Source organism: Aedes aegypti, chromosome 2 (genome assembly GCF_002204515.2).
Source record: "Aedes aegypti strain LVP_AGWG chromosome 2, AaegL5.0 Primary Assembly, whole genome shotgun sequence".
NCBI lineage: Eukaryota > Metazoa > Arthropoda > Insecta > Diptera > Culicidae > Aedes > Aedes aegypti.
The window spans coordinates 289,241,125-289,251,712 of NC_035108.1; the positions used below are offsets into that span (position 1 = coordinate 289,241,125).

The 10,588-nt window shown below is 42.2% G+C and overlaps 1 protein-coding gene across 15 annotated transcripts in view; it reads left to right on the forward strand.

The window, feature by feature from the left end:
* The window catches only part of LOC5565387 (multidrug resistance-associated protein 1), a 56,752-nt gene extending 46,852 nt beyond the window's left edge, over window positions 1–9,900 (forward strand). For 7 of the 15 annotated variants that reach the window (XM_021845304.1, XM_021845306.1, XM_021845305.1 and 4 more), the window contains exons 11-15: window positions 7,222–7,439; window positions 7,497–8,218; window positions 8,287–8,453; window positions 8,527–8,714; window positions 9,790–9,900. In XM_021845304.1, coding sequence (XP_021700996.1) covers window positions 7,222–7,439; window positions 7,497–8,218; window positions 8,287–8,453; window positions 8,527–8,714; window positions 9,790–9,805 — 1,311 coding nt within the window. In that variant the 3' untranslated portion in view covers window positions 9,806–9,900. Of the gene's footprint in view, window positions 1–5,750; window positions 5,972–7,221; window positions 7,440–7,496; window positions 8,219–8,286; window positions 8,454–8,526; window positions 9,704–9,789 lie in introns of those variants that run through there. The other 8 variants (XM_021845317.1, XM_021845316.1, XM_021845313.1 and 5 more) reach the window with 3 other exon arrangements.
* Window positions 9,901–10,588: the final 688 nt, after the last annotated feature.

Genomic DNA, 10,588 nt, shown 5'->3' on the forward strand with positions numbered 1-10,588 from the left:
CAGAGAATCTCTCTGATCATTAGGCAAAGCACTCTCTAATAACATCACTTTGCATTGGTGACGGAGTACGGATAGACGCCACTCTACAAACGAACCACACAAACGTGTGTTTACTTCATACATGATTTCCCTTACACATATTAAGATAATTTCGACGACTTCGGTATACTTGAGATGCGAATTGCGAAGCGGCGAAGTTGATCAATTTTCAACGCGAAGCAGTATACATGTAACAAAATTTTCGCATAATTATTGTATTTATGTTACTGCTGTGTGCGCTTGAAACGCAAATATCAAATACCAAAAAGACCAAAAGTGGTATAAGATTTCTTACTGAGAAAGCTCAGTCAAGGATCGCTTTTCTTTGCTTGGTTGGCGGTGAATTTGATAATGGTTGTTGAGTGTCCTTTGATTATTTAATGTTGCCGCATTTGAAGCCCATATGAAGAGGATTTGCATGTCAAACCCAAACAGCAATATTGTACACCAAGGACTGAATTGCATTCATGTGACAGTTAATGCACCGCACTGCGTGTGACAATACAGTTTCACAAAGCATTAACATATTCACTTGTGCTTTTAAGAATAATACCACATCTCGCCCTTGACAGCAAAATATGCATTGAAGATTGTTCATCTGTTTCGCCACGAGGAAATGTCAATAATTTTGTCAGTTTTTTGACACTCGGCTCTCCCGTGGGAAAATTTTTTGTACAGTCAGGTCTCCTATTAGACACTACCACCCACTTTACGCCCATCGCAATTCTTCAGCTGTATTCCAATCGATTCAGGTGAAATTTTGCAGGTATAAAGCTCATAGTATGTGCTAGCCACAAACAAAAAATCAGCATCATCCTATTCAAATCTGCTGAGAAATTTCCGTGGGAGGAAAGTGGGTGGCAGCGTCTTATAGGAGACCTGACTGTACGAAAATTTGTCTGACACGTAAGAATCAACTTCCTCCCCCTCCACATAACTCCTTATGTAATTAATGAGCGGCTTCAAATTACAAAAGAATTTATGATCATTGTAAGAAATGTACGTCCTAGTTTGGAATTCACGTACTTGCGTGAAATGTGTTTAAAGTGTAGAGCAAGCAAAAAATGGTTCGACACCGCCGTCAGTCACATTCGTTGTTGTTGTTGTTGTTGTTTGAGAGGGACTTTAACCCGAAGGTCCTCAGTCACATTCGGTCTCGAATATGTCTTCTATGAAAAGCACCAAACGAAGCACATTGTGCTTTACTCTACGAGTTTCAAAGAGTAGAGCTGGAGCTATATTTTGTCTCTCACACAGTTGCAGCAGTACTCGCACCTTCTTTTGAGTCACTCAACAAAACCAGGAGACGCACGCAAAAGTCGGGTGCAGCACACGCATGTTTAGCACGGCTCCGAGTTTTCTGTCATTCTCTGGTCACAAGTGTAAAAAAATTCTCCCCACATCCCCATGAAACACTACCTTACCAGGTAAACATCTGGTCCGTTGTCAAGCGGCCCTCACGAAAACCAGCTTGATTTTCGCCGACGAAGGACTCCTCGAACAGTCTCAGTATTTTGTACGACGAATTCAGCAGGATAATTCCTCTATAATTGGCACACTCCAGTCTGTGCCCTTTCTTGTAGACTGGGCGTATGAGGCCATCCAACCAGCCGGTGGGCATTTCCTCGTCCTCCCATACCTTCAGAAGTACTCGGTGGATGGACTGGTAAAGCTGCTCACTTCCGTGCTTGAAAAGCTCGACTGGGATCTCGCCCTTCTTAGCAGCCTTACATTTCTTCAGCTCGCTAATAGCCTTTTTAATCTCTCCTATGGTCGGTGAGTCCACAGCTAGGTCATCCTGTTTCTCGCTACATTTCCATTCTAACCGTTCAACAATTGCTGAAAGTGCTCATTCCACCTGGCAGCCACCGCCGTTTTATCGGTCAGCAAATTCCCTTCTCGATCATTTCACATGGCGGGCAATGGTACGGTATTGTGCCGAGCGCATTGATCGTTGCATACAATTTTCGCATATCGTTCCCGTTCATGCTAACTTGAGCTTCAGCTACCACACTTTCTTCGTGCTGCTTCTTCTTCATTCGGTGGATTCGCTTTTCGTCGGCTCTCGCTGCTCTGTGCAGCTCTCTGTTCTGTCGGGACCTGGCCACAAGCATACGGCTTCTGGTGACATTCTTCACATCTGTCACTCTCTGGCACTCTTCATAGAACCAGTCGTTTCGTCTTAGTCGTTGACCAGTGCCAATCACTTCGTGCGCCGTTGTTGTCAGAGATTCGTAGATAGGGTCCCACAGACTGTTGACATCTCCAGAACGTTGATTCTTCCCAATTGTTCGTGTAGCTGCTGACAGTGCTGTGCAGCTACCCCATCCGTCGACAAGCGTTGGATATTGAAGCGCAGCGTTCTGTTTGTTCTGGAACTCGTGACGCAGGATAACTGCACCTGTATTTTAGCTGCAACGAGAAAATTATCCAAGTCGATATTAGGGCCTCGAATCGTCCTGACATGCGCAGTAGGTACTGCTGATTGCCATCCCTCTAGAAGCAACGAAGGTTACAAGCCTCAGACTAACGGAATGAAGGCTTTCCGTTCCAATGACGGGTCGGAAGAAGTCTTTTTTCCCAATCTATGCATTTGCGTCGCCGATGACTATCTTTGGGCACTCTCCGTAGGCCTTATCTAGGCTCTCATAGAACTCATCCTTCATGTCATCGTGCTGATCGCTCGTTGGCGCTTATAAGCTGATCAGGCTGTAGTTGAAGAACTTACCCTTCAAACTCAACTCACAGGTTCGGTCACTCATCGGTTTCCACCGAACAACTCGCTTCATCTGCTTCCAAATCACTATGAAGCCAACTTCACGTTCTGCTCTGTCGCCGCCGCTGCAGTAGATTTATTTATTTATTTGGTTCTATATCAATAAACTTGATAAAACCAAGAGCTCGCGGGTTCTCCTCGAGTATAGTCCACGTTTCGTACGCGTAGAGGACTATCAGTCTTATGAGCGTTTTTTAGATCGTGCATTTGGTGCGGGGGTGAATTTTTTTTGACCGCATTTTCTTCGGGAGCCCATAGAAGCACGACTTCGACAGATAATGCGCATTCGTATTTCCAGACTAACGCTGTTGTCAGCCGTCAGTAAGGATCCGAGGCAGATGAACTAATCGAAAGTATCTCCGTCTATCACTCCTTCCTAGGCGCTCAGTTCTTTGGTTTCGACGCATTTGCTTCGCGTTTCAGGCCACCGTTTCAAATTTTCTCCCAATAATATCCATGAAAATCGAACCTCGACTGTTAAGTCCGGCTCTCTGCATGACACCTTTGAGCGCAATATTGTACAGCAGGCACGAAAGTCCATCGCCCTGTCGTAGGCCCCGGCGAGACTCGAAAGAAACGGAGTGTTCGTCCGAGATCTACACGCAGTTTTGCACACCGTCCATCGTTGCTCTAATCAATCTTGTGAGCTTCTAGGGAAAGCTGTTCTCGTCCATGATCTTCCATAGCTCTACACGGTCAATACTGTCGTATGCCGCCTTGAAATCGATGAGCAGATGGTGCTCACGGAAAAATTCTGGCTGGTGACGTAGCCATCACCGTCGCTGCCGTGACCTTCTATGCCTGTGTTCTCTGCACCATTGAGGTGTTCATCGTAGTACTGCTTCCACCTTTCGATCACCTCGCGTCCGTCCATCAAGATGCTCCCATCCTTATCACATGCTCGCGCGACGAAACATTTGCGGGATGCGTTGAGCTTCTTATAGAACTTCTGCGTTTCTTGAGATCGGTACAACTCCATTTCTTGGTATTCCACCTCTTCCAGGCGGCGCTTTTTGTCCAGGAATAGACGGGTTTGTTAATTCCGCTTCAGTCTGTATCGTTCCACGTTTTGCCGTGTACCATGCTGCAGCTTTGCCGCCCGCGCTGTATTCTTCTCTTCCAAAACCTCCTGGCACTCTTCGTCGAACCATTTGTTTCTTGAACTCCGTTCAACTAATGGCTGATTTGACTGTCCTCTCTATCGAGGGGCCTTATCGAGTTCGGCTTCATCCGACAACGCTGCCTCAAGATGCTGCGCATACGCATTGGCGACATCTCGTTGTTTCAGTCGCGCTAGATTGTATCGAGGCTGGCGTCGGTAATGTGCATTGTTGATGATGGATAGTTTTGGGTGCAATTTCACCAGCGCCACGATAGGTTCTGACATCGGTTATACCGAAGAAGTGCCGTGGATCGTTCAAAACGTGGTCGATTTGCGATTCTGTCTGCTGAGGTGAACTCTAGGTGTACCAATACGGGAGGCTGCGCTGGAAGTAGGTGCTATGCGTGGCTATATTCTTGGAGGCGGCAAAATCTATTAGTCGTAGGCCGTTCTCGTTTGTCAACCGATGGGCGCTGAACTTTTCCAATCGTCCAATATCGTCATATCGCCCATCACTATAAAAGCTGTTCCCAGCTAACGCGTGTTGCCGCATCTCTTGTAGATGGTATGGTTACCTCTAAACGTTCGCACCATTGTCCCTGTCCAGCACACCTCCTGCAGTGCTACTATTCCGAAACCGCGGATCTTCAGTACGTCGGCGAGTATGCGTATGCTCCCGATGAAGTTGAGAGATTTACACGATTTACAGATCCACGTACCATGCTTCCAATCGCTAGTCCCTTTACGTCGCTGTGGTCTTCGCTGATTGTTCTGGTCCGTATTCTCTCGTTGACGTTCCTGTGGTGATGTATCTTTACGGGTGGCTTGCAGGGCCTGACACCAACCCCCTAGATTTCGGGAGGACCATTCTCCATAAATGTTCTGAAGGCCATAGTGCACAGTTTAGCAGAGTCCTTCTCTGGTACTCGGACGGTGATCAGCCGCCCCTGACATGGGGAACAGACGCTGTTGTGAGCCGCTCCTAACATGGAGTACAGACGCTCCAGGTTTGCAGAAGCGAACCCTCCCTTCCCTGTCAGCATACGGTCAAAGTTCCCACCGGGTTTGATAACCCGATCTTCCCTAAGGTAGCTCGTACCCCGGCCAGTACCACGAGGAGGTAGGGATAGGAGTTGCTGGGCAAAAGGCTAAAGATCACACAAAGGGGTACCAATGGTACAACATGTACAGCATTTACCGTGCCCTAGGATACTTTAAGATTGCTAAAACTGTATGCACCTGTATGCTAATATCATGCAGATTTTTTTGTCAAAATCGAACAATAGGGTAAAGGTCCTCTTGGGTACTACTATGATTCACTTTGACATGAAAATTTTCTCGCGGCCTAATGATCTGAAACTTTGTAATAAGGACCACTTCTATACGATCCCGATAGCTACTAAAACCCAATTCCGAAGTGATTTTAAAGTGCCAAGAATAGGATGCGACTCCCAATATTCGAATGAGACACTTTTTTAAAGTCGTACGTATCGGCGGATTGCGAGTTTATGAATTGTGAGTATTTTTTTTAACCAAAGTGAATTGAATGTGTAACGATTTGAAATAGAGTGAACTTCACTGGCCCATGATATGCGAAAGAAAAGAATCTACTATATTATCTCAAAGTATTGAAATTGAAGCATGGATCTTACTTGGCAAGACAATAAAGGTCTGATGGAACTACTTTTTTTTCTTACGTGTAATGTGATAACAGTTCATCGTACAAACATTTATCATAAGACACAAACACACACAGTACAACGACATCGGCTATACGAGATCATACGCAATTGGCGCCTTCCCAAATCATATGCACTGACTCACTACTTTCAGGTATTGTACGCATCGCTTACGACATTACCCTATTTCTGGGATGCTGGGCCGCTGCGGTTAGGGTACACGAATTTTTGTTGGACGGAGTGCTTCATTTGCCCATGCATTTTTTCGACACAACACCGACCGGACGCATATTGCAACGTTTTTCCAAAGACGTAGACGTTCTGGATACGAAGCTACCGGAATTGATTTCCGATTGGGTTATTTGTGCTGTCGAGGTAACATGATTGGTAGTTCGCATTTCGGCGGCTGCGGTTCTACCGGAAGCTGCTTGACATGTTTTGTTTCAAAATTTTCAATCGATTTACATTACATTTGTTACCTGTCATACAGATCACGTTTTTCATTGAATTTCATCTAAATTTCAAACATTATACCAATCATCCTAAGACTTTATGCATAAATCTTTTCTATGAATCATTTATGTAAAGAAGCGATTCTTGGTATCTAACCTAGATCTCACAAACCATTATTTTTAAGTAAATATAGCAGACGACAACGTAAAAACCACTTTAATTGACCGTAACAGCGAGATACAACTCAAATTAGCCATTTGTTAAGATATTGATGGAACAACATGAACATTTAAATTAGTAACTTTGAATTGTGTGATATCTAATGTTCAGTTCAATGGGTAATTTCCGCCCTTTTTCATGTAAGCGTGCCATTTGGCATAATAGCCATTTGACGTAACGGTCAGTTGGTAAACCAGAATCATATTCCTTCTCTCAAAATATGCCTATTCCTGATGAAAAACTGTTATGCCAAATGACCATTATACCAAGTGACCGTTATGCCAAACCACCTTCATGCCAAATGGCGTTATGAAAAATGGCCTTATGCCAAATGACTCAGAGCCATCTTATTTGCGTTTCTGTCCAACATATATTTTTACCATAAAGAACTATTGGAAAACTGCGGATTCAATTTGTGCGTTTTTTTATTATTATCTTTATTTAGTTGCTCTTTGGCGAGTTCCCCATTAATTTTTGTAGAGTTATTGTACTTAGTTCAATTTTCCGTTTTTTCCTAAGGTTCCATCAACATGTGTGTGCTAAGTTCATCATCCTGGTACTGACTGTCGATTTGCACTTATGTTTAATGCATGTGTTTTAGACATTGGTCTGTGATTAAGGGCCGTTCACTAATAACGCTCAAACAAATTCGAACTGTGTATATTTCGCGAAGTCATTTCATTAATAGTGGATGGCCCTTGGCATGACATTCGCCAATATCTGTTTCAGAACTTGTGTCGTTCTTTGTAGTCCTGTAATAGTATATAACAATTTCGAAAAAGAAAGAGTATAATTACCGATGCTTCTCGTAGAAAAAAACTTAACAAAGATATCAGTGATTCCACTGAATGTATTTGAAGTAGTATTGCTTGCTAGTTAGTTTGTTGTTAATCACCTGAAACATATTACATAATAATCTATTATTTTAATCTACAACTCCGTAAACCATAAAGGTGGTAGCCACGTTGGTGGTCATCAGTATCTCGACGCCAATTTTTGCCACCGTAATCCTGCCGATCGGTATCCTGTACTATGCCGTGCAACGCTTCTACGTGGCCACATCGCGGCAACTGAAGCGTCTGGAATCGGTGTCCCGTTCGCCAATCTACTCGCACTTTGGTGAATCAATCCAGGGAGCACAAACCATTCGTGCCTACGGTGTTCAGGATCGGTACGTTTCTCTTGTTATATTCGCTTAAATCATTTTATGCAATGTTGGCAATTGTAGGTTCATTGTCGAATCGGAATCTCGCGTAGACTTCAACCAGGTCTGCTACTTCCCGAGTATCATCGCCAATCGGTGGCTGGCCGTTCGTTTGGAGATGGTCGGAAATTTAATCATTCTGTTTGCCGCTCTGTTTGCTGTGCTCGGACGAGAAACAATGAACCCAGGTTTAGTGGGTTTGTCAGTTTCGTATGCATTGCAAATCACTCAAACTTTAAATTGGTTGGTGCGGATGACATCGGATGTTGAGACGAACATCGTAGCAGTGGAACGTATTAAAGAGTATGGAGAGACGAAGCAAGAAGCCGCGTGGGAACTTCCGAACAGCAACTTGCCACGAGACTGGCCGGAACAGGGCCGTGTAGAGTTCCAAGACTTCCAGGTGCGATATCGGGAAGGACTCGATTTGGTCCTGAAAGGCATCTCTTTTGCGGTAGACGGCGGTGAGAAAGTTGGAATCGTCGGTCGCACTGGTGCTGGAAAGTCTAGCTTGACGTTGGCTTTATTCCGAATTATTGAGTCTGCCGGTGGAAAGATCGTAATTGATGGGCAAGACATTTCTAAGCTCGGTCTGCATGCCTTGAGATCTCGATTGACGATCATTCCACAAGATCCAGTTCTCTTCTCGGGAACGATGCGAATTAATCTGGATCCTTTCAATGTGCATAGCGATGAAGATATCTGGAAAGCATTGGAACATGCTCATCTGAAATCTTTCGTGAAAGGTAAACTAAACGCTATTAGAAGGAAAAAAAACATTAAAATTCACACATTTTTGATCATTTTTAAATAGGTCTAACGGCTGGTATCAATCACGAGGTCAGTGAAGGCGGAGAAAATCTGTCCGTTGGCCAGCGGCAGTTGATTTGCCTGGCGCGAGCATTGCTGCGGAAAACTAAAGTACTTATTCTGGACGAAGCTACTGCTGCTGTTGATCTGGAAACTGATGATCTAATTCAGGTTGGTATTCGTTTTAACACTCTGCAATTTTGTCATAAACTACCCAAATCACAAATCAACTTTCCTTACACAGAGAACCATTCGCACCGAATTCAAGGACTGTACGGTGCTGACGATAGCCCATCGTCTCAACACTATTATGGATTATGATAAAGTGATCATTCTAGATAAGGGTCAAATCTCTGAGTTCGCTTCACCAAGTGAACTCCTTCAGAACAAATCGTCGGCTTTCTATAGCATGGCCAAGGATGCTGGATTAGTGTAATTATCTGTTTTATCGTTTTGTCTGTCTGTGACAATTTTTCTTGAACAATAGTTTAGGACAAATATTTAAACTAACATCTTCAGAGTGACGTTTTTGTTATCGTTCATTTCCGGCTACTAATGATTTCTCGTCACACTTATTAACCGTGATTCGTTTGAGCATTTATTTCATTCCTGTTGAGGGTTTCAACATCATAAACGTACTTATCAAGCGGGTAGAATTTACAGTATTCAGAAACATTAGAACGAATCTATCAAATTGGCTGCAACTTCGAAACATCATACTTAATTTCACATCTAGTACACTTAGTTTTATGCATGATATTTTACGATGTAATACTTAAAAAGTGATACTTACCGTTACGTGCAACCAACATCTCAATGCCAAAACGCGCCATCCGTATATAGGACTTCACTAGGTACCACTAAAACGTAGAACAACACTCTTTCAGTGGAATCGTTCTGTTGATTAGTAAGAAGTTTCCAAATGTGTTCAGTACAGTACACAACATTCGAGATATATACAATAGTGTAATAAGTAACTTTTACAATATCCCTTTCTACTCCACTAGCAGAAGAAGGTTAAGAATGAACAAAGAAGTAACTTAAACATTCAAGACGAAGCTATTTTGGTTTGGCTACGAGTTTACGTTCAGCAGCAAGAAAAAAAACTTGCACACTTTCTCAGGATACTCCACTACACACGGCTACTTGTGGCAGAGTTGGTTTGCCTTGGTCCGTCAGAATTGTACGGAATCCACCGGAATTCGTGCGGTTCGGCGAGCAATACGGAACAAGTTACTAAGTACAGTGTCTCGTGCTTTGTGTTTGATTTTAAAGTGCCTTTGTCGAAGCATTACTATTATGTACGTTAATATAGAGAAAATAACTGTCGCGTAACAGGTTTATACTTAACATATATTTGTTTGATGGCAAATAATTGTGTCTCTATTGGATAGAAATAAAGAATCTTTTTTGCAAAATAACTTATTTCGTTTTTGTTTTTAGCTTTACTAACCGTTTTGTGTGGAAATGCAGTGCAAATAGAGCTAACATTATTTTTCTTTTCCAGGAAATATCACTATTAACTTACGGGAACTCCGAAGAAGACTGCCTCTTGTTAAATATTAAGGTCAAGTTATTCAAATAAATACAACATTGATGTACGATCAGTTCATTCCTATTATGTTTATATTTTTAAAACTTCTTCTCAATTTACCTGATTCTTCTGCTGCGCTTAACACATTACATAACTAGGGAGATTTACGATATCGATAGCCCGAGTTTTCTCGGTTATGAAACTGATCATTTACAGATGTGTTCAGAATAATCGTAGTAAAAGCCGATTTTCATTCAAAATACTCAAATTTGACATGATTCAATGATTTTTTACAATTATTTATTACAAACTATTACAATTTTGGAAACACCTGCTGAAAAGTTTAGCATCAAGTAAAATTACTCAAAGTAATAGTAGTTTTAATAATTCAAATTACTATTTCAGATTGGTATTATTTTTGCTCATCATTTGCACATTTTTACCTAAGTTAGAAATGTATTAACAAGTCAATTAAAAAAATGTATTTGGATTTTTTTTTCAAATAGATCGCCGTCTATTTATTACGTAAGGTTTAATGGGGGAGGGGTTTGTATAGTACCTATAACAAAAAATATCCGATTGAAAAGCTTGTGAGTTTTTTTTTCGTAACAAAACGCAGGAGTCACCATTTTTCTGTTTTGATGCTGCCACGTAGAGGAAGAACATAAAACTACCATTTTAAATGTGGTATTACTACCTTCTCATGGATCTTATATCGATCTGTTTCTTTTAAAAGTTTTTGATAACTTTCCGTAAAGTGCGCTAATTTAAT